Source organism: Agelaius phoeniceus, chromosome 34 (assembly GCF_051311805.1).
Source record: "Agelaius phoeniceus isolate bAgePho1 chromosome 34, bAgePho1.hap1, whole genome shotgun sequence".
Lineage (NCBI taxonomy): Eukaryota > Metazoa > Chordata > Aves > Passeriformes > Icteridae > Agelaius > Agelaius phoeniceus.
In genome coordinates, this window is record NC_135298.1 from 1,317,124 (window position 1) to 1,331,044 (window position 13,921).

The 13,921-nt window shown below is 56.0% G+C and overlaps 1 protein-coding gene and 1 long non-coding RNA gene across 2 annotated transcripts in view; both read left to right on the forward strand.

Moving 5' to 3' along the window:
* LOC143696398 (serine/threonine-protein kinase pim-1-like) overlaps window positions 1-6,144 on the forward strand; it is a 60,658-nt gene extending 54,514 nt beyond the window's left edge. The window contains exon 8 of the mRNA XM_077192531.1: window positions 6,086-6,144. Coding sequence (XP_077048646.1) covers window positions 6,086-6,144 — 59 coding nt within the window. The remainder of the gene's footprint in view (window positions 1-6,085) is intronic.
* Window positions 6,145-7,932: 1,788 nt separating this feature from the next.
* LOC143696365 (uncharacterized) lies at window positions 7,933-8,842 on the forward strand. The gene is made up of 3 exons (XR_013185809.1): window positions 7,933-8,231; window positions 8,447-8,525; window positions 8,712-8,842. It is a non-coding gene; the product is annotated as an uncharacterized LOC143696365 (long non-coding RNA).
* The last annotated feature ends 5,079 nt before the right edge of the window (window positions 8,843-13,921 follow it).

Consider the following 13,921-nt stretch of genomic DNA (forward strand, 5'->3'; position numbering starts at 1 on the left):
GGAGAATTGGTTAGCTGAGAAAGGACATTCCGATGTGATACCAATGGATAAGGGTAAGAGAAACAAGCTGGGAACTGAGCAACCGGTGCCTAATTACTGACGAAGGTCACAGTGACCTTCTCTAAAACGAGAAGACGGGGGAGAAAATTGCTTGCCAGAAAATGTAGTTATCCCAGGGTAGAGAAATTAGAAGAATGTACACATAGAAGCAAAATAATTGTTAAGAGATAGAAGTAGGTGTGTTTGATTATAGTGTGCTTTGACCAATAATGAGCACAGATTTTGCAATATGCATAAGCTTCATTAACACTAATATAAAAATGTGTAAGCTTTCAATAAACTTCGAGATTTGCTATTCATCGCATATGGTGTGTCGCATCTCTCCCGCCGTTACGACAGGGAAACACCAAGTACCTTAAAAGAACTGAAGCACCTTGAAGCATTCATGAGCCCCACTGAGTGGTGTTACTGACAGAGCCCCTGCAGGGACTAATTACAGCAGGTAATTGGAGGCCATGATTGCACAAAGCTCTCAGAGACTGCAAGGCCAAAGCCAAACCCCAAGTCCTTTGAAAAAGCTGCAGCCCCTGCAGGGAGCATTCAGGAGCCGCCAGGGACATTGCTGAGCAAGGCTCCCCAGGGACTCCTTGCAGCAGATCCTTGAGGCCACTGGGATGTGGGCCAGGGGGGGATGCAGAGGGCAGCACAAGGGGCTGGCAGTGCCCAGCCTGGCTGGGGCTGGGCCAGGAGGCCCCAGGGCCTCAGCACAAGGTGTCTCCTCCCAGCCCTTGCTGGCACAGACCCTGCTGTGCCCCAGGGCACCAAGCCTTGGCTTCTCTTTGTCCCCAGCTGCCATCAGTGCCTCCAGTTCTCTGCTCTGCCTGGGGCCTGGCGACACTTTCTCTGTCGTGTCCCTCAGTGGGAGCCACTACAAGTCCCAGAAACTTTGGAGTTGGATTGTGACTTGGAGTTCTGCAGAGGCTTCTTCAGCTCCCTCTCAGGGCCTGATGTTCAGGGCCTGAGCACAAAGGCCCAGAGGCTCCTAAAGTCCTTGTGCTGTGTCTGTGCTGCTGAGCTGGGCCGGGCTCCTGGCCCAGAGGCAGCTCCTGGCAAGGGCAGCAGAGCTGCAGAGAGACAGCTCTGGGCAGGAGCAGCTCCTGTGCACAGCCCAGCAGGGCTGGGGCACTGCCTGCAGCCAGCCCGGGCACAGCACAGAGGCACAGAGAGCTTCAAGCAGGCAGGGCTGGGAAGGGGCTGGGAAGTGCCTGGGGCACAATCACTGCCAGCCCTTGGCACAGCAACCTCTGGCTGCAGGACAATGCAGCTGCAGCTCCTGCACTGATCTCCTAAAGCTGCAACATCCCAATGCCTGCAGACTCTGGGAGTGCATCTCTGAGCATTTCTGCTGCAGGGGAGCTGAAATGCTCATGAAGCTCTCACATGCTGATCACTCACAGAATATTTCCAAGACAAGGATTTTGATGGAAATGAGGCAATTTCCTAAGACTTTGTCTTCAGATTCCTACTACTGGAGAGTGGCAGGGAGGGGGGATAATTATTAAAGGATGATTATGAATTATTAGTTCTGAATTTTGGCAAGTGGTGCCTGAGACCACCAAACTGTTCCTTCTAGTGACCAGCAGGTTCACAGGAGATCCCTAATGTGCCTTCAGCCACTGTGCCCATGGACAGCAGCAGCAGCAGCTTTGCTGGAGCCATCAGGCTCAGTCTGAGCTGTCCTTTCTGCAAGCTGCAAAGAGAAGCTGCCCCCAGGCAGTGCCCTGCAAACAGGCAGGGTTCTGTCAGGCCAAGGAGAGTGCACAGAGCTTTGGGCTCTGTGAGTTGTTGCAGGGAGAGATCAGGCACAGGGAAACCCCTGCAGGAGGAAAAGCTCCAGGAGGCAGAGAGAAGATCAGGGAAGGAGAGAAAACAGAACCCAGCAATGCTGTGGCAGGGAGAGTTGAGAGATGTGCACAGGATCCCCTGCAGTGCAGCCCCTCCCTCTGAACAAGCCCCCTCCCTCCTGTGCCCCAGCCAAGCCTCTGCCCTCAGGCCCGGGGCTCCAAGGTGTGCAGCCCCTCCTGTGCAGGCAGAGCTGCAGCAGAGCCGTGGGGCAGCTCTGCAGCCCCGGGCCCAGTTCCCTCTGCAGAGCACAGGGCTGGGAGCAGCTGCCCGGCCCTGGGGGCTCTGGAGGGGCACAGCTGGCTCAGGGTGACGCTGTCCCCAGGGCCCGGCTCTGGGCAATGCTGTCAGGGCAGCCAGGGAAGGAGCTGCATCTCCCTTCAGCCAATGCCAGCAGAAGGACACTTGCAAGTCCCTCTGACATTTCAGTCCAGGCTGGGAGCTTCACCCCAGCATGCAAACCTGTCCTGGAGCATCTCTGAGTGATAACATCCATGGTCAAAGGCAGAGGTGTTGTGACACTGAAAATGCTGCTGGGTTGGTGGAATGAGCAACGTGAGTCCTTGGCTACAGAAGTGGAGCTGGGCTGTGCTGGATCCATCTGCTCTCACAGTACCTGGGCGTTTGTAAGAGGAATGTGGGAGTGTGAACATCCTCCAGCTGAGCAAAGTGAAAGCCCAGAGGAACTGCAAACAGAATGAAGTGACAGATCATCTGCCCCCAGTCTGCACTCATTATCTTGCCTCAGGGAAATCACTCTGTTCTACCAGAGGGCAGCAGAAATGCTGAGGGTTTCTCATATCCAAGAGTACCAGGAAGTCCATGGAAGGAGCTTAAAAAGAAAACATCAGAACTCTGAAACACAAGAGCAGGTCCGTGTGTGTTACAAAGGAGGGTGCGTGGGAAGTGGCTTTGATTTTGGTTACAGGTATCTCCTCTAACCCTTCACTGTCCTTTTCTCCATGAACAGGTGCCCACGTGCAGCCACAGCAAATGTCCAACAGCAGCTGCATCAGCCTCTTCCTCCTGCTGACATTGGCAGAGCCGGGGCAGCTGCAGCTCCTGCACTTCTTCCTCTTGCTGGGCATCTCCCTGGCTGCCCTCCTGGGCAACGGCCTCATCATCAGCGCCGTAGCCTGCGGCCACCACCTGCACACGCCCATGTTCTTCTTCCTGCTCAACCTGGCCCTCCCTGACCTGGGCTCCATCTGCACCACTGTGCCCAGAGCCATGCACAATTCCCTCTGGGACTCCAGCACCATCTCCTACTCAGCATGTGCTGCACAGGACTTTTTCTTTTTGTTCTTTATCACAGCAGAGCTTTCATTCCTGACCCTCATGTGCTCCGACTGCTACGTGTCCATCTGCAAAGCCCTGCACCACGGGACCCTGCTGGGCAGCAGAGCTTGTGCCCACATGGCAGCAGCTGCCTGGGCCAGGGGCTTTCTCACTGCTCTGCTGTACATGGCCAATACATTTTCCCTGCCCCTGTGCCATGGCAATGCCCTGGGCCAGTTCTTCTGTGAAATCCCCCAGATCCTCAACTTCCAACCCCAGGGAACTTGGGCTTCTTGCTGTTTGTGCCTGTTTATCATTTGGCTGTTCTGTGTTCATTGTTGTTTTCTCCTATATGCAGACCTTCAGGCCATGCTGAGCATCCCCTCAGAGCAGGGACAGCACAAAGCCTTTTCCACCTGCCTCCCTCCCCTGGCTCTACCTCTGTTTATCAGTACTGCAGTGTTTGCCTGTTGTTGCAGGCTCCAAGCCAGGTAATAATTAGCATTGTCTCCATGATTGCAGAAGGCTGATCCATGGCTTTATTCTACTATATTATATCATATCCTACTGTACTTATTAAGGAACTCCTCCCCTTACAGACAGTGCGATACAGCTTTGCCCTAATTGCTCAATCCCTGCAAACACCGTGCAGTGGCCAGGCAGAGCTGTCAGCAAAGGAAGGGCCCAGCCAGGTGGGGCAGCCGGGGGATGCCCACAGCCTGCAGGGACAGAGGCGCAGGGCAGGGACACCGTGGGACAGCCTGGGCTGCACAGGGCACAGGGATGGGCAGCAGCTGCAAGACAGCCCTGCCAGAGCCAGCTTGGGCAGCACTTTGGCCATGGCTGCTGGGCCTGGGGCCAGGAGGGGACAAGTGACCCTTGCAGGCCTGGGGCCTCATTGCCTCCTTGTCCCTGCTCAGCAGCCTGGCAGGGGCCGCCCCACGCTCCTGCCCCTGGCATTGCACATCCCCACATGCCAGTGCCCATCCCGGGAAGAGCCCTGAGCAAGGAGGGAGGGACAGGATCTGCCTGGCCAGGCCCTGGGGCTCAGGCCTTGGCCCTTTGCATTCCTGAAACACATCCAGGTGTGCTCAGCACCAGAGACACCTTTGCCTTGCTTGTGACCACCTGGCATCACCGCCTGCAGTGTTCTGCTCTAGCTGGAACCTGAGGACACTTTCTCAGCTGTGTCCCTGACAGGGATCTCTTCAAAGTACAAGAAACTTCAGTGTTTTATTATAGCTGAGTTCTTGAGTGTTTTGTGACATCACTGAGGGGATGGTGACATCACAGAACTGGCTGTGACATCACAGAGCTGGCTGTAATGTCACAGAGCATATTATGAGGCCATAGAGCAGAGTCTGCCATCACAGAGGGTGGCTCTGTGGCACGAGAGAGTGGGTTGTGACATCACCTGGTGGCTGTGTGACATCATAGAGCAGGCTGTGACGTCACAAAACAGATTGTGACATGACAGGGTGACTTTGGGATATCAGTCTTCTGTGATTTCACAGCACTGCTGTATGACATCACAAGGTGACATAGAGTTGGCTCTGTGACATCACAGGGGCAGCGTGACATCACAGGGAAAGTGTGACATCACAGGGGCAATAATAGTGACAATAGCAAAAAGAAGAATTAATAATGGTAATAAAAACCCTACCATGCTTATACTTGGTTTGCATGGCCAGGTTTTGGTAAGGGGAGCTCGAGGAGCACCTTCTGTGAGAGGCTGCTGGAAGCAGCTGCTCCTCTGTGTCCCACAGAGTCAATTCCAGCCAGCTCCAGGATGCACCGGCCGCTGGCCAAGGCTGGGCCAGTTGGAAATGGTGGTAACACCTTTGGGGCAAGAGATTTAGGAAAATGGGTGATGGTGTAGGTGTAACTGCGAGCAGGGAAGAGCAGGGTGAGAACACGTGAGAGGAACAACTCTGCACACCCCAGGGCAGGGCAGGAGGAGGGGCAGGAGCTGCTCCAGGGGCTGGAGCTGATTGCCCTGAGATTCCCTGGGCAGCCCCTGGGGAGGCAGCTGGGCCCCTGCAGCCCATGGAGGGCCCGGAGAGCAGAGATGCACCTGCAGCGCCTGGAGGAGCCCGTGCTGGAGCAGGGGGTGCCTGAGCAGGGGCTGGGACCCCATGAGAAACCTGTGCTGGAGCAGGGACCCAGCAGGGACCTGCAAAGCCGTGGAGACAGGAGCCCACGCTGGAGCAGGGTCCTGGCAGGACTTGTGAGCCCCTGGGAGAGTGAGGCAGCTGCAGCAGTTTGTGAAGAGCTGCTGTCCGTGAGATGAACTCACCCTGCAGAAGTTCATGGAGAAGTGTCTCAGGAGGGACCCCTGGCACAGCAGGGGAACGACTCCTCTCCCCGAGCAGCAGAGAAACAACGGGTGATGAACGGAGCAGAGCCCCCAGTGCCTGTCTGCCTGCACCACTGGGGGACGAGCAGAGCTGGGAAGGAGGGAGGAACAGGCAGAAGGTGTTTGTGAAGCTTTATTTTACTTCTCACTATCCTGCCCTGATCTGGATAGAAATAAATTCAATTAATACCTGTAATTTCAAAAATGTTTTGCCTATGATGGCATTTGCTGAATGATCTGTCCCAGTCCTTAACTCAAGCCATGAAGCCTTCATTCTGTTTTTTCTCCTGTCCATCTCTGGAGGGGAGTGAGAGAGCAGCTTTGGTGGGTGCCTGGCATCCAGGCAGGGCCAAATGGCTACATGTTTCTCTTTTCTTTTTACTTTTTTTCCTTTCCCCTTTCCTTTTTCCTTTCCTTTCCTTTCCTTTCCTTTCCTTTCCTTTCCTTTCCTTTCCTTTCCTTTCCTTTCCTTTCCTTTCCTTTCCTTTTTCCTTTCCTTTCCTTTTTCTCTCTCATTCTTTCTTTCCTGTTCTTTTGTTCTTTCCAGAGGTCACAGTGCAGAGGTTGAGTGGGGCTTTGATGGAGGCAGTGGAGGTGGCGGGGAGTAGCGGGGACAGGAGGCACAGGGCTGTGGCACAGGCACCCGAGGGGCCCGGGCAGCTGGCAGGGGGCAAGGCCTGTCCCCCTGGGCCAGCAGCAGCCCCGTGCCCTGCCCAAGGCGCTGCCAGCAGGGGCTGGGCCCCAGAGGCAGGGGCAGAGCCCAGCCCCGGGGGCGGCGTTTGTGCCCCGAGCCCCGTCCAGCCCAGCCTGCCCCGAGTGCGCAGTGAGCGCTGGCACGGCTGCCCTGGACAGCGTGGCCTGCTGGGGACACTGAGAGCTGCCCCGCTGTGACCCTGCCCTGGGCACTGCACAGGCACCAACCCAACCCCAGCCAGCAGCACCCCTGGATACGGCCCAGGCACTGGAGAGCATCACAGCCAGCCCTGCTGCTGCTGGGGATGTCCCAGGCACCAGAGCCCATCCCAGCCCCTCTGCTGCTGGGGATGTCCCAGGCACCAGAGCCCATCCCAGCCCAGCTGCTGCTGGGGATGTCCCAGGCACCAGAGCCCATCCCAGCCCTGCTGCTGCTGGGGATGTCCCAGGCACCAGAGCCCATCCCAGCCCTGTTCCTGGGATGTCACAGCCCCTACAAGTGTACCGGGTGTGGGAAGAGCTTCTCCCAGAGGTCAGCCTTGACCCAACACCAACGCAGCCAGCACTGAGGGAAGCCCTGCCAGTGCCCCCAGTGTGGGAAGAGCTCCGTGCGCTGCTCCAGCTCCATCCCCACGGGAGGATCCGCGCTGGATGATCCCCAGTGACCCCGGTGGGCAGAGCCCTGGTGATCCGTGGTGCCGGTGATCCCTGGTGGGAAGACACCTGGCTGAGGGCTCCACATCCTCCTGGCTCCTCATGGCCTGGGTCTTCTTTTCACATTTCTTCATTCTTTCCAAACACTCAAAACCTGGGTAAAAATAAAGATGTTGAACTAAGATGGGGCTAGAGAAGTGGGGGGCTGTTCCAGAGGTGTGGGGGATGCTGGGTCCGAGGGAGCTGAGAGTTCCTGGGAAGGACTTGGGGCTTGCTCAGGGCTTTGGGGACACGAGGCCGAGCGGCTCCGGGTGCTTTGGAAGATGCTGGTGGAGATTCTGGGGCTGCTGATCAAGGGCCTCCTGGCCTAGAACTGTCCCTGTATCCCCTTGTCCCGCTTCCTGGTGTTCCCTGTAGCGGATACCCCCCTCCCTGCTGTCACTCCCCTTTGCACCCCTCCACCCTTTCCTCCACTTTTCCCGTGTCACCCCACTCCCAGTCCCGTCCTGCTCCATTCCCAGTATGGACCCCATTCCCTGTCCCCATTCCCCACTCCCTATCCCCATCCCCCATTCCCATTCCTCATTCCCATTCCCTGTCCCCATTCCCCATTCCCTGTCCCCATTCCATTCCCCATTCCCTGTCCCCATTCCCCATTCCCGGTCCCCATTCCCCATCTCCCATTCCCTGTCCCCATTCCCATTCTCTGTCCCCATTCCCCGTTCCCATTCCCTATTCCCTGTCCCCATTCCCCATTCCCGGTCCCCTCTCCCCGGCCGCCATCGCTCCGACCCGCCTCGGCCCTCACGTGACCGTGCAAATCCCGCCCTGCTCGCGCCCACCAATCCCAGCGCGCGATCGCTCCCTGATTTGCATAACCACGCCCTCAGATTAGGCCCCGCCCCCGCCGGCTGCAGCCGCGTCCGGGCGCTGTTTGCTCCCAGTTCCCTCCCAGTGCTCCCAGTAAGAGCGGGACCGGCAGGGAGAGCGCTCCCCGTTCCCGCCCGCTGCTCTCACTATCGTTCCCAGTGCTCCCAGTATCGCTCCCAGTGCCGGGCGTGGCGGGGCCGCTTTGGAACCCCCCAGGGCAGAGCGCGGCTGCTTTTGGGTGCCGGCACTGCCCGGGCCGGGCTGGGAGCGGAGGAGGAGCGGGAGGGAGAGCAGGGACAGAGGAGGAGGAGGAGGAAAAGGAAAGGGAAAGAGAGAGAGAGGAGCGGGAAGAAGAGGAAGAGGAGGGCCAGAGGAGGAGGAAGAGGAGCAGCGGGAGGAGGAGCCGCAGCACCAACCCCACGCGGTTCCCCCGCTCGGGCCGCGGCTGCCCCGGTTCCGCCCCCTCCGGAAGCCGCAGGTGAGCGGGGAGGGGGAGTCGCCCCAAATCCATGGCGGAGAGGGGCGATCCCGGTGCAGAGGGACCCCCGGCAGCCTGGAGGGGTGGGGGAGGCTGGGGATGAGCGGGGTCCGGGCCCCCCGAGGCTGAAAGGGGCGCTGACTTCTCCAGCTGCACTTGGGCACCGGGACCATCAAACCCGACACGCTCAGCCCTTGTTTTGCCCCCCAAACCAGGATTTCCCATTCCCAAACCTTGGCCAGGTGGAGGAGGAGGCTGCGAGGAGGAAGAAGATGCCCCAGGACACCCAGGCAGGTGAGGAGGAAGTCAGTGCCCCTTTCCCCCTCTGTCCTGCTCCATCTCCCAGCCCAGCACGGCCCCCGGCTGCAGGACAGCCCCACTGCTGATGCTGTCCAGCCAGGGATGCACTGGGGGGATCTCCTTCCCCTTCCCTGTGGCACGGAGGCAAATCCCATCCTCTCCTTGTCCTTCCTCCCCCAGGGAAGGAGCTGAGCATGGAGAGCAGGGAGGACAAATCCCCACAGCAGAACCTGGTGGCTGAGGCCGTTTGGAGTGGCTCCAGGGCACAGGAATCCAACGGGGAGGAAAAGTCCCCGAGATCCCACACAAGGAGGGGCTGCAAACGTGGATCACGGGGATCCGAGGAGGAAAGACCCACCTTGGGTCGGGAAGGTGACCACAGGTCAGAGTTGGGGGTCCCTGAGCAGCTTCAGGTTGGGGAGAAGTCCCACAAGTGCTCAGAATGTGGGAAGAGCTTCAGGTGGAGATCGTCCCTGATCAACCATTGGAGAATCCACACAGAGGAATGGCCCTATGAGTGTGGGCAGTGTGGGAAGAGCTTCAGGTGGAGCTCCCACCTGAACTCCCACATTGGAATCTACACCAGGGGGAGGCCCTATGAGTGTGGGCAGTGTGGGAAGAGCTCCAGCCACAACTCCAACCTGATCCACCACCAGCGCGTCCACACCGGGAGAGGCCCTATGGATGTCCTGAGTGTGGGAAGAGCTTCAGAGCCAAATCCAACCTGATTTTCCACCAGAGGAGCCACACGGGGAACGGCCCTACGAGTGTGATGAATGCAGCAAGAGGTTTCAGATCAGCTCCAATCTCCTCCATCACCAGCGCACTCACACAGAGGAGAGGCCCTTCCGCTGCCCCGACTGCAGGAAGAGTTTCAGGGACAAGTGCAGCCTCCTCAGGCACCAGCTCATCCACTCCAGGGAGAGGCCCTACGAGTGTCCCAGGTGTGGGAAGAGCTTCAAGACCAGCTATGAAGTGACTGTCCACCAGAGGAGCCACACGGGGGAACGGCCCTACGAGTGTGGGGAGTGTGGGAAGAGCTTCAGGACGAGCGCCCACCTGAGTGCCCACCAGCGCATCCACAGCGGGGAGAGGCCCTATGAGTGTGCCTGCTGTGGGAAGAGCTTCTCCCAGAGGTCAGCCTTGACCCAACACCAACGCATCCAGCTGTTGTGTTGTCTGTATAAGTTGGACTGTTCTGTTCCCCCTATCATGCAATGGTTCTGCCCTGGTTCTCCCTTTCCTCCTTTATGCTGCCAGTTATCCCAACTCCTCCCCAGTTGCCTTGGAGATTAATGTACCCTTTCTCAAATCCCTCCCCGGTGCCCTGTCTGTCACTCGGCGCTCCCACCCTTCTCTCTAGAACTCTCTAGAAACTTTCAGCTGGAGCGTCGAGTGATTGGCTCAGGGGCCGGGGCCCCACCCTCAAGTTATCCCCATTGGGGTTTTCCCTAAGTCAATCTTTTGTATCCCACTCCCCTCTGAAACCCTATTCGTCCAAGGACTGACTCCTCCCCTGTGTCCCTCCCTCCTTATAAGCTCTTGCAACTTCCCCCTCTTGCTCTCTTTGGTTGTCAGTTTCCCCTGGGACCCAATAAACCTGGATTCACCACAGCTGGAGAGCACTCTCTCATTTCTGCTGACTGTAGCCATAAGCCAAGCCACGTCCTGCCACAAGGTAACACTGCTGTCACGGCACAGAGCGTTTGCCTTAGGTGCTGTCCCGAACCACGGAGATCGGGATAGTGCCCCCCTACTGCTAGCGGTGCTGGACAGCCGGCCGGGACGTCCGAGAAGGACAATCAATCAATCTTCCTCCAGCTGGACCGCTTCATCCAGCACTGAGGGAAGCTGTGGGAGTGCTCCCAGGGCGGGAAGAGCTTTGTGTGCTGCTCCAGCTCCACAGCTCCATCCCTCATTGGAGGATCAGCACTGGATGATCCCCAGTGACCCCGTTGGGCAGAGCCCTGGTGATCTGTGGTGCTGCTGATTTGTGTTAGGAAGACACCTGGCTGGCTCCTGGCTCCCCGTAAGCACCTGGACACATCCACAGACCAACATCAGAAATCCATTGTGGAGAGCTGTCGCCCTGACTTTTGAAGATTTTTCTAAGCCTTCTGATGTTTACATTCTTGTAGCAAACTTTTTCACATACTTCCTGTAAATAACTTATTGTTTTGCATTCTTTTATGGAGGAGAAGAAATCTGATGGACTGTTGGTTTGTCCAGTGTCATTGGAGAGGTGGCACTGTCACCCTTCGATCCACTGTCACTTTTGGAAAACTATAAATATTGGAGTCAGGAAATAAACTTCCCTTTTTCACCTTGAGAACAGTGGTGTGTGCGCTCGTGTTGTTTCATGTCCTATAGCGACATGGAGCAGATTTGTCGACTTCTGACCCCAGAAAAATCTCACTTCTTGCGTCTTCCTGGTGGCATCAAGTAACACTGGGTGGCCTTGGAGGTCTTCTCCAATACAAATCCATCATTTTAATTCTCTCTGCCCCACAGGCATCTTCTACAACCAAATCGGGTCAGACTGGGGCAAAACCCATGATTTTGGAGACAGTGGGGTGGAAACCCCTCCCAAAAAGGTTCTTCCCACCCACCCAAGCATGTGGATGCTTTTCTGGCAAGGACCCATAAATCCTTTTGGTTTTGCCTTCAAACACAAAGGTTTCTGTTCATACCTTTGAAAGTCCTGAAATTGGGGTAAAAATCAAGACATTGAACTAAGGCTTGGATGGGCACACGTGGGGACACAGCCCTGGGTGGGGACCTGAGTTGGAAGTGGCCATGGACAGGGACATGGGGGGACACAGCCATGGATGGTGACATGGGAGGACATGAACATGGATGGGGACATGAACTGGGACAGCATCAAGGCCACCACCTGTGCCACCACAGTGCCACCAGCACCTTCATCTCAGCCATAGCGCTGCCTGATGCAGTTCCTGCCACCACGTCCCCCCTGCCACCATTGTGGTGTCCCAGCCAAATGTCACCACCCACCAGGGCAGGATGGGAACTTGTTCAGCTGGTGACAAGTGGCCCAGGAGTGAGTGACAGCCACCAGGGTGTCCCAGGGCCACCGCGCTCAGGGGGACCCCAACTGTCCCTGGGGACAGGGCAAGGGTCAGTGTCACCCACAGGGGCCATGTGGGCCCATGCTGGGTGTCACTGGAGGCGTCCTGGTGGCAGCGTCCCCACAGGTGTGGTGACATTGTCCCCTGCTGTGTGTCCTGGTGGCATCATGTCCCTTACATGTTGATGACCCAAGTTACATCATCCTTGTTCTCCTCCTCAGTTCTAGAATGTTCCCCACTCCCGCTTTCCTATTGGTTCCCATTGCCTGCAGCTCCTCCCCTGAATCCCAGTTGGTTGCTGCCCTTTTGTCCCGCCTTTGCACCACCCTTGTTCCCTCTGCCCATTGGCCCTCAGGCCCAAAGTGCGCTGGTGTTTGCAGGGGTCCCAGGACGAGGGAAGAGACGAGAATCTTGACTCCATGTTTCAGAAGGCTGATTTATTATTGAAGATATATATTATCTTAAAAGAAAATGATATATTAAAACTATACTAAAAGAATTGAAGAGAGGATTTCATCAGAAGGCAAGCAGGAATAGAAAAGAATGATAACAAAAGCTCATGACTCTCCGAGAGTCCGAGCCAGCTGACTGTGATTGGCCATTAATTAGAAACAACCAACATGGACCAATCAAAGATGCACCTGTTGCATTCCACAGCAGTAGATAATTCTTGTTTTTCTTTTCCTGTGAGGCTTCTCAGCTTCTCAGTTTCAGAAAATATCATGGCGACACCAAAGCTCCCCCTCCCTTGTCCCATATAAAAGCCTGGACCCTGCTTTGTTCTTGGTTCTTGGTGCCTGGACCCCTCGGGTGTGTTGGCCCATAAAGCACCCCTGGAACTCCAAGCAGGGATCCCCTCCCGCCTGTTTTCCCCCCGAGCTGCAATCGCCATCGGCCTGGTGCTCGCTGAGCCATCCCTTTCCTAGAGGAGACGCCCTGGGGAAGGCAGTGCCTGGTGCTGGGGATGGGCACTGGGGACTGCTTTGGGCTGGGGAGACTGAACTTCCTTCCAGGGGCTTCTCTGGGGCAGGGCTTGGATTTGGCCTGGAAACAGAGGGAAGGTTCCAGGAGGGTTTTGTTCCTGCCCAGAGCCGAGGCCTTTCCTGTTCCTCATCCTGCCCTGGCAGCGAGGGCTTGGGGAGCACCAGAAAGGGGCAGAGACGCAGCTGGGACAGTGACCTGACTTGACCCCAGGGCATTCCCAGACCATGTGGAAGAAGAATCAGTCTGGAAAGAGGGGGAAGAAGCAGAAAGGGGGGGATGCTGGCAGTGATGGCATTTGTGTCCCCAGGTCACCATTGCCTGGGCTGGAGCCCTGCTCACCTGGGCACGGATGAACACCCACCTGCCCGTGGGAAGCAGGGAATGAATTCCTGGTTTTGCTTCCTTGCACAGCTTTTCCTTCCCCCATGGACCTGTCTGAGTCTGAGCCCAGGAGTTTGGGCTTTTTGTCTCTTTCACTGCCTGGATTCTCCCCCATGGGGTGCTCCCAGGAACTGGGCCTGAGGCCAGAGAAGGAGACAGGAGAGATGGAGCTGTGCACTGTGGCCATGGCAGCAAGCAGGGCACCCTCAGCCCATAAATAAAATCAGGCACAGAAACGGGCAGATGAGATTTTACACCCTTCCCTGCTGCTTGCATTTCCTGCAAGCTTTCTGCAGTGTTGCTGGCAATATTTTTGTACTTTTTCAGGTGATTTACACAACACCTCACAGGACACACTCACAGGATCAGGAGAATTCTGTGATATCCCATGGATTCATGTCCCTAGGAAATACCAAGGCTCTAGCTGATTAGTTACTGTTTGAGTCCAGAAGTGGGCAGTACAAACTTCCATTTTTCACTTTCAAGTGCTCATGGGGAAAGCACAGCAGATTCTTCCAGATCTCTGCACAATATTTGTTAGCTACGTACAATAACAAATCTCATTTACATCGCTGCTCAACAGCTCAACATAAGGAGCCCAAACTACTGGCCTATCCCTAAGACTACACAAAAAGAAGAAAACAAATCTATTTTGCTTCCCACTTCACCTGCATTTGGGATTTTTGATTTTTCATTATATTTTAACATGTACTTGTAGTTTTCTTGTTATGTCTAGGCTCTGAAGTAGGGTTTGTCGCTGTTGTGAAACCAAGATTAATCAAGGAATAATACAGAAATAGATGTTCTAATCTATCCTTGGACTTCTGCTGGTCCCTAGGAAAGCTGGTGGGTGATTTCTGTCTGTGTTCAAATATTTAAAGCAATAACAAATAGTCCCATACTTGATATTTCAGATAAACAATTTAATGGCATCTTAAC